The sequence below is a fragment of the Leptosomus discolor genome, chromosome 14 (genome assembly GCF_034619465.1).
Source record: "Leptosomus discolor isolate bLepDis1 chromosome 14, bLepDis1.hap2, whole genome shotgun sequence".
In the NCBI taxonomy this organism is placed as follows: domain Eukaryota; kingdom Metazoa; phylum Chordata; class Aves; order Leptosomiformes; family Leptosomidae; genus Leptosomus; species Leptosomus discolor.
This window is the reverse complement of record NC_141404.1, coordinates 19,363,099-19,377,496: the sequence shown is the minus strand read 5'-3', so window position 1 is coordinate 19,377,496 and position 14,398 is coordinate 19,363,099. Positions and strand designations below refer to the sequence as shown.

Sequence of the window (14,398 nt, the reverse complement as noted above, 5' to 3'; positions counted from 1 at the left end):
GCAGGGCTGCCTCACAGCAGGGCCTGGGAAGAGGGCAGACTCATCAAATTAATTCTGAAGGCCTGGTGGAAGCCAGATGTCTGGTTCCCACTGCAGGGAAATGTGTTGATAATGGTTGAAAAAAATCACCATCTGCTATTGTAGGCTGCTGATAACGGTGGAATAGTTACTGGTGTGATACGTGAGCACAACTGAGCAAGTCGCAGGAGTAACTGGCTTTAAACTCATGCAAATACACAGCTTTGTTTTGGACTAAAAGGGACCCAGCAGCACACAGCTGTATTATGCTGTAATAACTATGACAGCTGTATTATGCTGTATAGCCTCATGGGGAGAGTTCTGCCATATTAGGAACACAGGTTACACCATCTCAAGCTACACATTTCTTGTGCTTTTAAACAAGCCAGCCCTGGTACCCTGATGCAAGGGTGTACTTATTTTCAGGTTTAAGCCTGGGGCTTCTCTTCTCTATAAAATTTTCTTACAAGAACAATCAGTCACGATAAAGAGGTGTTTGATGAAATACTAAAGATGTATATTGAAATGAGATACTAGATATTAGCCCAAACATGCTGTATCTTCTATTTTAATTTCTTATTTAGATTTTACCTGTTACATTCTCAACACTTAAAGTTTGATTTGCATCTAGTTTTTGTTTGAAAATATTAAAAATTAAATTTAAAATGGCATCCCAGGAAATAGTGACCTGTAAGTCTAGTATGTTACTGTTTCATTTAGTATGCTGAGCAATGCATATATATTTTTTCCAAGAGCTCATGTTAAATGAGGTTCTGCTTAGAAATTGCTGTTCAAAAGAGCTGCGGTTTTTGACAGGAAGAAGGAAAGCACACCCAAGGCAATACTAATCTTCAGAGCAATTTTGTTCTGCATTCATTTGAAAATCCAGATGAAAAATTGCCTGTCAATCAATTAATCCCATGAACAATTTGTGCCTATATATTCCTATAACAGTCCCTTCTTACACGGTAAACCCAGTTGGTCACAAACCTCTCTTCAGCCATACAACAGGTGCACATAGTACACACCATAAAACCTCCCATAGGACTTCCTACGGGAGGAAGAGCAATGGTAGTCATAATTTCTCTGTATGGTTTTAATTGCAGAGCATTTAGTCCTGATGTTTTTAGTTCTGTCCACAAACTAACTTCTCCTGCAGGCATCCCAGAATTTGTCTTTCTGCTCACCAGTGACAGCCTGGATCTGTCTCTGGATGCCAAACCCAGCTCCCTCATTGAGGTGGACAGGAGAAGCACCTGCTCCCGCCGTGCCCGAGCTCAGCAGCAGCAGGTAAGCGAGGCACCAGCGCGGCAGGACAAGGAGCTGTGTTTGGACAGCCGTGGGCACAGGCTGCACCGTGTACCAGCGTCCGCGGCTCCCCGCTGAGCAGCACCGAGACAAAGGCAGCGGGGGGCCTCCCATTTCAGGTGGGAATGGCGCAGGTGAAGACCCGCTGCGATGCCAGCTGGCAGCCCCTGCGCTGCGGCGGGCCGGGCGGCTGCCTCCTCCCCGAGAGACGCTGGGAGGGAAGGCGGCGGGGCCCTGCTCGTAGGGCTGGGGGCAGATCGGGCCCTCTTCCTGGCAGGGAGGTGCATGCAGGCCTGCTCTTGTGGCTGCAAAGGCACCAGCGAAGGGCTGCTCTCGCCCCTGTGTGGCCACGGCAAGGCCGGCCCCGGGGTGGCGGATCCCTGCCACCGGGCAAAGCCCTCCCGAGGGCGAGCTGGCGCCCCGCCGCTGCCGCGGTGGGCAACAGGCACCGGGCAGCACCTCACCGGGGTGCCGGTCCCTGCCTGCCGAGGACAAAGTGCCCCGAGACCGGTGCCCCGGAGGACTAGGCGCCGGGGCCGGCCGCCTGCCGCGGGAGGGGAAGGGCCGCGCCCCGCCTTGCCAGGCGGCGGCCGTGGGGGCGCGGGCGGCGGCCAGGCCACGTGTGCAGCCGGCGCCACCTGTCGGGCGCCAGCCGCCCGCCCCGGCCGCGGGGAGCCGGCGGGGAGCGGGTCCCGGCCGCGGAGCCCTTCGCCAGAGAGCGAGGAGACTGCGCCCGCCGCCGTAGTTGCGTTTCCGGGGGAGCGAGGGCGCCGACCGGCTGCGCCGGAGGCCGTTGCGGTAGCGCAGAGACAGGTGGGCGACGTTTGGGGGTGGGTGGGGAGAGCGGCGGCGCCGCCCCCCTGAAAGAGGCCTGGCGGGAGGCTGAGCAGCCAGGCGGTAGCGTGGCCGAGTGGTCTAAGGCGCTGGATTTAGGCTCCAGTCATTTCGATGGCGTGGGTTCGAATCCCACCGCTGCCAAGCTGTTTTGGTCCCGCCGGCGGCTCCTTTTCGCCGCCCGACCAGCGAGGCTCCTTGGCGGCGAACGGGGGCGGCCCGCGAGGGTACGGCCTGCGCCGGCCGGGCCGGGCGCGGCGCCCCGTGGCCGCTCCTCCGCCTGGGCGGGGTGGGGGGGTTGCCGGCCGCGCATCCTTCACACGGCATGGCGGAAAGCTGGGGTACGTTGTGCGGCAGGCGGATTCTCCTCCGTGTGTGGCTTTTGCCGTAAAACCAGAAACCCCGAATTCGGCAGTTCCGCCTTCGCGGGCTGGGTTTGAGTTACCGCACACTCAAGCCGCAGGCGTGCACCTGGCCTCTGCTGCCTGGCCTGTAGCGAGGCGAGGCCTCAGCCCTCTCCCCTCCTCAGAATTATCAAATCTGCCGATGATCACCCCTCCACACCCCCCAGACCGTGGTTCCTCTAGATCTCCTGTCTCAGCCCTAGTCCCGTCTCCTTTCCCAAGCTCACTCTTTCTGCTTGCGTCGTGCTCTTGATTATTCCCTCCCCACGTTACAGGCTAGAAAAGGTGCAGAGGAGGGAGATTTCTGTGACCAACCTCCAGCATGAGCGGGGAGGGGAGGGAGTAGGCCCTCCCAGACCGCCTGTGCTTTAGGCCCGTGTTAGCTGAACCATAATTCAAAAAGCACATTGCTCACTTTAGCTACTCAGGGATTTGCTCGGTACAACTGCTATGCTTTACAAATTGGGTGCAAAAACATACTTGTACCTAAAGTTCAGCTGATAAGCAACTAAACTTTATTGTTAGTTGTCATCCTCACTAACTCCAGGAGGTAAAGGAAGCAGTACAAAGATTAGTGCGACCCATAGTGGCAGATTCCTCTACTGTGACATAAACGCACTTAACTAATGTAACTCAGTAGCTTCTAATTTAACTAAAATACAGTTGTGACTCGTGAAAAACCATACCTGCATGTACCCCCTGGGGCTCTGAACTGCCACGAGATGCTGTGACAAATGGCTCTGCACCCAGGGGTAGGGCAGGGAGCAGTTCCCGAGCTGTCTGCAGGGAGGCACAGGAGTGACCCCAGGGACATTTCAAGTACACTTTTATTTTCCCATTTTCATATGCAGTGATACAGCTAATTCACACAAGCCATTCACACAGTCTGAACTCTCTCTGTACAGCTGGTATGAACTATTTACAGTAATCGGTTCTGTCCGTCCCTTGCTTGTTTCTCAGTTCCCCAAGGAGCCATGGCAGCAGCTGTGGTCAATCTTTTGCCTTATTTTAGCCATTTTTCTTCACCAGTGAAGCACTGCAGTCTGGTGGTGGCTCTCATTCTTTCTGCAGGTTCTCATTTACTTGAGCAATTGATTTGGAAGGTTGGGTTTTCGGTGTGAAATAAACAGAGGCAACAATCTTGACTCCAGTGTAGTTCAGTGATTTGGCCATAATTGTTCACTGTATCTTAATTTCTCAAGTACAGCTACTGATATGTTACAATTTTGTTTTTAAATCTAAAAATAACTGCCTGTTTATTGCATTGGGGCCAGTAACCATTGTGGAGATTAGAACAATCAGGTAGCAGCACTGTGAGTACGTGCAGTTTATGCAAGTCAGCGTTGTGTTTCCTTGAAAAAATGCAAAACTGAAAGGCCATAAAGTCTTAAAGAAAGAAAGATCAAACTTAAACTAATAATTAACGAAAGCAAAACTTGGAGGAAGAGGTGATGATTCTGGGCTTCTGGTCTGGTTTTAATGTAATGGTCCACAGAATCTGCAAATGCAAACTTCTCTGGGCTGTACCCCAGCTGACTCCGTGCCTTGTCTATTCGAAATGTGTGAGTTATAGAAATGTTCTGTACCTGTAGGGCAAAAGAGCCAACATACAAAGATATAAATACATAGGACATTGGAACAAAGTCTGTAATGGTAGCAAAGACATAGTTAAAGGAAATGTAAAATAATAAAAAAAAAACACCACAAAATTTTTTGAGCGTCCTATTGATGTACATCACATTATTTTAAAAGATTGTTCACTCGAAAGGAGACTCCTGCAAGCCCAAAGAGGCAGTAAAAACTGCAAAGCAGAATCTTTTAGTCTTGAAAACTTCCACAAAAAATGTTCTGCACTCTTTCTTGTGTACCTAAGGCAGCAGATAAAAGCCATCTCTTAGGTCCTAAATATCTTCAGAAATCAGGGCCTGACTGACTAGCCAAAGCCATACAGGATACTGGCCTTGGAAGGAAGGAGCTGAAGCAGCCTCTCCTAGGTTGCAAGCATAAGCTCTTGTCTTTTCAAAGAGCATGGTAACGAGCATAATATATTGCCTAAAGTATACATGACACATACAATTGCCCTGGAAACTGGAGGCTGGGTGGATGTTGCTTCCTACTGACTTAATCTTAGATTGTACTGCAGTACTGACCAGTATGTATGCATCCAGTGAGGATTAAGGGGAGTTTACAAACACAGACTTTACCTCCTTTCTGGTTAGCAGTGGGGACAGTTCAACAAATGGCTTCAGCGTCAGATGAAGGAATTCCATTACCATGGCTGCATAACAAAAGATTTCTGCTTGAGGTCAGAATAGCGAAGGTCTATACCATTATGGTTTTGGTGTATCTCGCACTGTCTTTGATAGCAAAGGATAATCACGTACCTAAGAGCTCAGGGCACCAGTACTAACATCAGCAGGACGACCTGCTCACAAGGGGTTGGATTTAATCTTAATACTTCAGTCAGCCTGAATCAGAGTGCTTGTGTGAAAAGGGCAAACCCTTTGGGCTGGTGAAAAGATCATGAGACTTTGTAAGAAATGTGAAAACAACAAAGTACTCTAAGTTGGATTCTGTCTTTGCTGCACACGGGGGTTGATTCTGGAGGGAGCGTTGCATAGAGGAGAACAAGAAATCTACCCATGCAGCAAAGCAGATATTCTTCCGCGTATTTCACAAAGTCATGGATTTTTACATTTAACTTTTTATATTTATACCATCAGCTCCACAAAGTTATACATCTGTTAAGTCCTACATAAAACCTATTTTTGTGGGACTTAGGTAAGAGATCATTCTGGTTTCAACACACTGCATAGAGCTGAACTTCACCCCTAACTCCTGCACACTAGATGAGCCCACAGCATGGTATTTTTGTACATGAAAATGGAAATTGTGAGCAAATTAAAAAACCCCAACATTATATGACAATTAGGAATGAGGGTAGTGTGGACAGGAAAGAAATGTTGATAAAATACTTTTTACCTGATGCATAAACTAAGGAAGTAGGAATACGTATCCATGGTTTACTGCAACCTAATCTTTCAAACTGAAAGAGATTTAAAAAACTGAAAAAAACAGAAACCTCAAACAAATTTTAAAGTATCAATACAGAAGATATTTGTGGAAATATTTACTGATAAAACAGAAAAATTCATCATTGCTGTTACTATTTGAGCTTTCATTTTTCAGGGGATTCCAGTTCAATGTCACATGCAGACACTATGTAATTTTCAAGTGGCAGTCTTAAAAAAAGGGAAAGAAAGTTTATAATAATTGATTGAGATGCCATGGTGTGCTGATACCTAATTTAACACTGTGACATATTTATGGCTTTGAGCCCATTGTTAACAATAAAATGATCTTTTGAAAAGAAGTATATTACAGATTAATAATTAGGATTTGTAATTTTGTCCACCCAAAATAGCCACCGTTAACAGATACATGCCCAAGAAATGAAGATAATGGCAACTCAAGGGAGGACACTGGTTTAGATGGGCCTTTGGTCTCAGTGAAGACAGTTGCTTTAATGTAGTATTTTAGGTAGGCTTTGTTCCAGTGCCAATCACACTGAGCTTCAAGCAGGAATTAACCCCATATTCAGAACAGAACTCTGACACCCCAAGCAAACATAGCAGCTGTAACATGCACACAAAAGCTGGAGTTGTATACAGTCAAAGAAATTAATGTGTTTGGAGATAAAGTATATATTGCACGTACAAGTGGAGTTAACCATTCAAAAAGGTTGAATTTTTCACCATCGTTAATGAAATACACCTGGCCACTCTGTTAAAGAGAGAGAGAAGTTAGTAAAAATAATACTGCACATATGTTGGCTTCTTTTTCTTTATCTCACTCCTTATGAATAGCTTAAAAATATCGCAGCAGTATAAAACACACGTGGCTGTCCGTACCAGCCAACAAACTGCCTACGTGGGTTTCAGGCAGTTGCACTAACGTGCAATGACATTAGTGGACAAGTGGTTTATGTGGTTAACACGCCTTGGTATAAACTGTTACAGATGTGCCAGCACAGAGCGGCGGTACTGACTGTGCAGAGATACCAAAGCGGTGCCATATTTCGCTTGTGCGGTTAACAGATCCTCACCAAACGGTGGGACGTGTCCTGCTCTCGGTCTAGGTAAGACTCAGTGAAATCTGTAAGAATCATCTGTGTAACCAAGGCCTAAGTCACCGCTTTCCCTTTTGCTTTGGGCGTTTTAGAAAAAGTAGTTTAATCTACTTTGAAAATCTTTCTAATATACTTTAAGGGTATTTTAAGTGCTTCTAAGTCAAATAAAAAACTGTGTTTACAAGGAGAAAAACAGTTGCGACTATTTTTGAAACCCAGATGAAATGTGTTTTTATTTGCATATGGTATGGGAGGAACTGATTGTCACAGTTCAGCACATTAAGTCTGGATCTAGATACAGCAGAACGGGGATACAGCTGCCTGAACTTCTCGTTTCATTCCCGACATAGCAAACATTCTTTGCTCATCTTCCAGAAATGGCAAATATCGTATTACAAAAATGCAAAGATGGAGATACTCTGACAGAACTGCCTATTCCCGCCCTTAACACACTGCACAGCCAATGCTGCCAGGCCCCACACTGTTCATAGCTGCTACTGCTGTAGTTACTATAGCAGGGATACAGCATCAGGATCCACTGTCAAATGAAAACTGCAGTGCTTTTATTGCTTACTTACAGCTATGCAGTTCTTTTCAGGGGTGAGAGCTTCAGCAGCTAGAATTTGAGCTTGTACGAGATTCTCTGCATGCACCCAGTTCATTTTAGCAGAAGGATCCCCAAACTTGAAGCTAAGTAGCCCTCTCTCAATATTCTTCTGTAGACATAAACAAACATGAAACCAAAGCAAAATGGGTTTTAAAATGAGGTACAGTGCACTTTCTTGTCCAGCTAAATGTAGGTTTGTCTCTACTTAAAAAAAAAAAAAAATCAATTAAAAAGAATCAAGAGAATTGCAAAGAACTCTAAAAATATTGCTCATGAGGAAGGATCAAAGAATGCATTGAACACAGTGCGTCCTGAATTTACAAGTCTGTTCTAAGGATAAGTAAAATATTGTATGGAAAGGTAAGATACAGCTCTGAACGGATCAAAAGTATGCACAAAATTGGAACAAATTTAACAAATAGCTTTGGCTGGGAAAAAATGGCAGGTAATACTAGGTGTCACGTTTTCCATTTAACAAGTGCATGGCTCAAAACAAATAAGCTTAAAATCTTAAATGGAAATTTTAAAATATTATATTTTTTTCCAGGGGCTAAAGCAAACATCTCAGGTTTAACTACAATGACATTTACCATTCTTAAAAATGATTTTATTTAGAAGATTATAAAGTATATTTTGGCTGACTTCAATATAATTCCCTACCTCAGCCACAAAACAAAAGTGTTTATTATACGGTAAGCTTGAATCTGTTCTTTCCTCAAAACTGTGCAAAACTTTATATTGTACTGATGCTTTTAAATAACTGACTCACATAGTTCTACAGGGACCGTATTCTAAACGCTGAACTAGTCCTACAGTTTAAAAGACAGCAAGTGAAAAAGTGTAAAATGTGAGCGCCCCAGCTGTTTGTCTTGCAGTAACCTGTGGTACCAGAAGGCGCTCCTGACTCCTCAACTTGTTTCATTGGACAGAGAAAGCTGTTAATAGGTGAGACTGGAAAGAAGATATTTTACCGTATCTCTTTTCATTAATATTTTAAACCATTTGGTGTCAGTTGCATGCAAACAGACATTTGGAATATCATAGATTGGCCTGAATCTTATCATTATAGTAACCATTAAATTATAAAGCTGGACTTAGATGCGTTTGTAGTTCAAAAAAAGGCTTTTTAAATATATGATACATTCTTTACAGATACAGTATAGCGCCTGTTAGCAAAAGCTGTAATCTCCTCAGCAGACAATTGAATTGTTGAATTGCTGCCCAATAAGAAGGTTAGTCAATTTGTAACACAAACATGATGCTGTTGTGTATCGTTAAAAAATCTGCTGATTAAAAAATGTGAAATACGTACTGCTAGCCTTGGCAAGTGTCTTTGCTCTTCTGGTCCATAGATTCCTGGTGGGCGAAGAACACACGTATAGAGTATTCCACCTCCTAGAAGAATTGGAAAAGGCCATTCTGAAGTGACTTTCACATGACCATGTTATATCTTTGTTTGTATGAACCAAAGACTGTGGTAGCAGAACTTAAATTAACTTCACCATCTTAAAAAATAATACATACCAAAAGGTGTTGAATTAGTAGTTTGATATTAAGTTGGCAGAATCAGAACATACAAAAAAGCAAGATAAGATTCAGAGAAGTCCTGCTGGCATAGTCGGATTCCTAGAAATTACCAGATATTTCAAAGCCTCTTTAACCAGTCTTCAGTCTCTGTGCCAAAGCAGTGAATGAATGTGCCAGCTGTGGGGATGCGGTTGCTGCAGTGAGCAAGCTGTGGGTAGGAAAGTGGGACGAAACCGACGGATCACATACACAATGACTGGTGGGAAACAGCGACTCGTTAGCAGGGCGAGCTGGAGCTGAAAGGCGCTCTCAACAGCAGGCCCAGCCAGCTCCGACAACACCTGCTGTAGCAGCTCTCAATAATTTCAGTGGGACTAAGTAGGGACCATCACAAAAATCTAATCACTTCCCAAGTGTATCAGCTGGCTGGTTCATCACCTGCTGATGCCTGTTCTTAACAGGACTTGAAAACATGCAAAATACTCAGTCGTGCCGTGGCACAGGATCAGAATGGGATGTTTGGAACACTGACTGGTTCCAAATGCAGAACTGGGTATTGCTCCTATAATGAAAGTGTCTTTGATGTGAAGAGCTGCTGAAGAAATAAGGAAAAAACCCAAAATAATTCTGTTGGGATGGAATGCCCATCAATGACTTTATATCTCTTTATAGCCCTCTGCAAGTATCAAGTGAAGAGTGTTTTCTGTAAGTTGTCTACAGCTAAATTGAGCTCGGTATCACCTGGTCACACAGAATCATGTTGCACTTTACATTAATTTGTTTTGCACTGGCAGTTACAGTATCTCACAGGTGAGCTTAAGTATTCAAGTGTATAACTGGGCTCCTTAACATGGAAAACTTTGGGAAGCACTAATAAATAATTCCAGGCTGTAGTATCAGGTGCCTTCTTCAGATTTTAATATATAACTCAGGGGTGGTGTAACAATTTAATCAGCATTCATGTTTTACTTATGTTGCATAACACAGTTACATTAACCATTGTTTTTGTTTAATTTATGGCTGTCCTCATCTTTTCAGTTACCATACTGAACTCATTGCTACCATGCTGAAACCTTTTATGGACACTGTGAGAACTTAAAAACAGCTAAAAGTGATTTTTAAGTGAAAACTTTTTAGTTAGTGAGAGCGGGTAGGTAAGTTGATTTCATAATTTTGTCCAGTGAGGATTGATACAGGATACAGGATGTTAGTGAGGAACAAGAAGAGGAGGAGTAAATTCTACTATGAACTCATGCTGAGACAAAAGTACCTGCAAGTGGAGCTCCATTAGCTGCTAGTACCATTTGTTCTGCAATTGATTTGGTTCTGGAATAATGATCAACGTGCTACAGAGAAAAAGCACATATGTTTTTATCTGTTCTTAAAATGACAGGGCAGAGGAGCATCTCTTCTCCACTAGTTTTTACTTTGTAAATGGCAACAAATACCTCAAAATGCAGAAGCCGTGGGGTATTAGTTTAAGGTAAAACACACGCATATTGCTTATGTAAGCAAGCATTTTTGTTTATGCAAATCCAGTTAATTAATTTCAGCACATTTGAGAAGCAATAAATATATGTGTGCTTTGAATGCTGCCAGGAATGTAATTGATCACTACTTTGTAATTTGGATTTCTTTTTCAGGTAACGGAAAAGTCAAAAGCCAAGTTCTGAAGATGTTATGATTGGTCTGAATTATCCCATTCACTTTCTTGTGGCACTGTCCCAGAGAAAATATTATTTGATATATTATTCAAAATATTATTCAGTATTTTCTCTTGAAAGACTGTGAAGTACTTGATGGAGAGAGAAGGGACACAAAACCCAACAGTGTATGCAAAGCACCCACCAGTACGTTCTCCTTTTTAATTAAATGCAATAAAACCATATAAAAATAGGCTGCTTTTCCGTATCAGCCCTACACTGAGTATATGTCATCTTTAATAAGGGAGAATCTGAAAATCATATAAATAATAAATGGCTAAAGAGGCACCAAGCCATAGAACACAATCTCTATGTCCAGGTGGAATTTCACTGATGTTAAGGGGACACTGCATGAGTTGTTTTCCAAAATCGAGGCCTTGATAGGAAACAAATACATACTGCCACGTACACAAAACTGATGTGTCAAGGTTGTGAATAGCATCTACAAAGAGCGTGAAACGTTTTCTTACTTCTTTCTAGTGCCTGGAGTCTGGCATCAGGCAAAACGTGGTCATGAAAACTCCAGGCTTTTTCAGAAACAAGAAAGTAAACAAAGAGGAAATTTGAAAATATGATACAACCAAAATACCTTTTCAGTTGGAAAATATGGCAGAGTTTCCTCATCACCGTCTTCAATAGGAAGCCCTCCAAACACCACGTTTACTGTACTGGTGTAGATCAGTCTAGCGATGTTCCTTTGTTTGCAGGCTGTGGCAGTGTGTAAAGCCCATTAGTGTGTATGGCCTTTGAGAAACTGTCAAATCTTAAAAGAGCAAATCTTTCCATTTTATGATTGGGTGATTTAAAACGCAACGCATATTTAAAGAGAAGACATCAGTGTAGAACCAAGTGCTTTATAATGTGGCACAAGCTGGTGCTGTGCCCCTGGGAGGGCTGCTACCAGCCTGCCGAGATGGGCTTCAGCTCTGGCCAGGCAGGTGGCCAGGAGTCCGTCTGCTCCAAGGGCTGGTCCTGCGCACAAGCTGTTAGGCTGCAGCGAGCTTTACAGCTGCAAAATACACATGGCAGTAGTGGACTCCTTACGTAGACAGGGATTCTGACATCAGGTCAAACGTGGCTACGAAAAGCTGAAGCAGCTGAACTACAGTGCTGGCTCATATCATACCCCATAGCAGAATCGAGCGTAAAAAAAACAGTGACATGTTTCCTCACATTCCGACAACAGTGTAAAGTATTCAGTAAAACCTGTGTGTGCCACAAAAGCCAGCTGGCTTTTTCTAAGTAGTATAATATTTTGACACGCTATACTAGCACTCCCTGGCAAGGTTAGATACATACCATCAATGATAAATCTTGTTCCATGAATGTTTACAGTTTCAATCTCTTCTCTGTGCAACTAGGAAGTAAAGAAATTGTGCATTTTTTAATAATAACACATTTTCAATTCAATAGGGGGATGTTATAAATGTCCCCAAATAAAGGTAATGAGTTAGTGCTTTAATTATAAAAAAAAGATCATTTGGACTGCTGCATCAGACTTCAAGAATCATTATTTTTAAACTATGCTGCTATTTTTCTAGCCTGCTTGAAGCAGAGAGAATCGCGGTGCTCCTGAACATAGGTTCCCAGTTATTACACCTCTTGCAGCAGTATGTTCAATATCCGTGTCTCAGTAGCAGTTCAGTGACCAGTTGACTCTACCCAGAGCAATTCCAAGTGTGCATTGCTCAATTGCAGACATCTTTGAATGAGCTATTCTGTCCAGCTGAGGTAATTACTGAAGTCCCCTTTATTAAATAAGGTAGGAAAGGGGGGGTGTGTTTGTAACATTAATCATAAAAATCGTGGCTCAGTGTCCTACATCAAGTACATCCTTACAGCTTTTTACCCAGTGGCAAACAATTAAGAGTTGAAATACAGCTGTTGTTACAATTTAGTTATATAAAATAATTTATAATTTGGTTCAGGTTTTATTCCTCCTCCCAGTGACCTTACACCTAGGAGTTCCATGTGAAAGGTTTGGGGAAGGATCAGGGTTTTGGAGGGAACCAGCCTCCCTTGTCTTTCCTTTTGTCCTCGCACTATTTCAGAACTCTTCAGTGCCATTTCCAACTCAAAAGCCCTCCCAGGGTGCTGGTGGAGCCTCTAATGGAGAGGAAATCACATCATAACCAGGAAAACAGTATGGTCAGCAGACTGCTTGCAGCTGGTGTACCAGTTTGCACAGACTGATTTACCAAAACGGCATGAATGTGGATTCAGGCTCTCGGGAGAATTCCAAGAGAGAAAAATCTAACATGCAGTGCTACAGCATCAAGTCTCATCCTCAGTGTGGGCAGTCACACAGAAAAAAAAACAAAATTACTTGGACTCACTTGCTCTCTTCCAGACATTCCATATGAAGCTACATGAAACACACAGTCAGCCCCTTCGCAGGCTACAAACATGGCGTCATAATCCCTGACATCTGCCTGTAATACATAAGAAAAGATACTTGGACATGAAATCAAAGCTGCAGGTTAGCATTTGTCATGTAGCGGGTCACACAGAGGGAATGCACAGATGTAATGGTACTTGCTGTACATCCTGGCACTGAAAACTAGGCCCATTTCAGTACTTGCTGATAATCATACTTTTCTTTCATAGAACTCAAAGGACTTTAAAAACATTCATGAAGCCTCATGATACCCCTGTGTTCCTTGTACAGGTGATTAAATGCAGGCACAGGTGAGGGCAGTGACTGGGTCCTGAGGAGTACTTCAGAGTCAGGAGGTGAAGCGGGTGCTCTGTGCTATGCATTACAGTTGTCATTCTTTTCCTTACTTCAGATATACTAAAATCAGCTGACCCCAAATCATGTGGGATATTCACACAGTTAAAAAGGTTATTGCAATTTGCAGTAATTTGCAATTAGATATTTGGATTTTGTGATAACTAGTAAGACATTATGGAAAAGGCAAATGAACAAACTCTGACTGTTGTGAAAATAGAATTTATCATACCTGGATACACACTACTCCATTGGGAACTTCCCAGATAGGCTTGTGTCTGTCATACAGAACAACAGAAGCTCCTGCATTGGCAAGAGCACATCCCAGCCTGTATCCAAAATAGCCTCCGCCTCCCGTCACCACGGCTCTCATACTTTTCTCATTTGGTGCTCCAGCATTTCCCTTCACTTTGGAGTTAGAGGCTTGGCGCCAGGGTGTGGCTACCCTGCTCAGGGTAAGTTTTCTGTCAGTGAAATACTGCCTTCTGTTACCAGAGACATGTAACAGCTTCTCCTCCGTGTTGAAAATTGCTCCATAGCGCTCCTGGATGCAGACAGTTCCAGTGAGTTTCATGTTAACATGCCCTATTCATGGCCACAAAGTTTTACTTTAATGCAACCTGTTTAAGACAAAAGCAAAACACTAGCAACAAAATTTCCAGATTTCAAAGACCCATTTAGATTTTCTGCTTAGATTGTTTAAGGGTTTGTTTAATAATAATTCCCATTTTACAAACATTTAAAACATCTGTATACTATATTAAAGACAGCATCCTGAAAACAGATATCAAAGTTTGCATGTTTTGGACTAAATATTTATTTGCAGATGGTATCCCAAATAATTAAAAAAAAAAAAATCTGGAAAAAAATTTCCCTAATGTGGTGATCATGAAATCAAATGTTTTCCACAAATGGATCAAAATTAGAATAATGGCACAGACCATCATTTTTTATTAGCAGAAGGGAAATTGCTCCCTATGTGAAATGCATCTCCTGGTCTGAGTTGGCTTCGTTCTGGTCTGCGTCACGAGCTCAAGGATGGCCTTTAGGAGTCAGGTGCGATATAGGGCCATATCTGCATTGAAATGTGGAACTGTCAGGAAAACTCTGAAGATGAACAAATTGCATTTAAGTTCC

General features: G+C 43.2%; 1 protein-coding gene and 1 non-coding gene across 2 annotated transcripts; one reads left to right on the top strand and one right to left on the bottom strand.

Moving 5' to 3' along the window:
- Positions 1 to 2,222: 2,222 nt before the first annotated feature.
- Positions 2,223 to 2,304, top strand: TRNAL-UAG (transfer RNA leucine (anticodon UAG)). The gene has a single exon. It is a non-coding gene; the product is annotated as a tRNA-Leu (tRNA).
- Positions 2,305 to 3,901: 1,597 nt separating this feature from the next.
- Positions 3,902 to 13,835, bottom strand: LOC104345074 (putative short-chain dehydrogenase/reductase family 42E member 2). The gene is made up of 11 exons (XM_009949405.2): positions 13,494 to 13,835; positions 12,867 to 12,962; positions 11,830 to 11,887; positions 11,120 to 11,238; positions 10,098 to 10,173; positions 8,613 to 8,695; positions 7,272 to 7,409; positions 6,282 to 6,347; positions 5,547 to 5,610; positions 4,769 to 4,842; positions 3,902 to 4,150 (listed from the first exon to the last, which is right to left on the bottom strand). The coding sequence occupies exons 1-11, from the start codon at positions 13,833 to 13,835 to the stop codon at positions 3,902 to 3,904; spliced, it is 1,365 nt and encodes a 454-aa protein (XP_009947707.1).
- Positions 13,836 to 14,398: the final 563 nt, after the last annotated feature.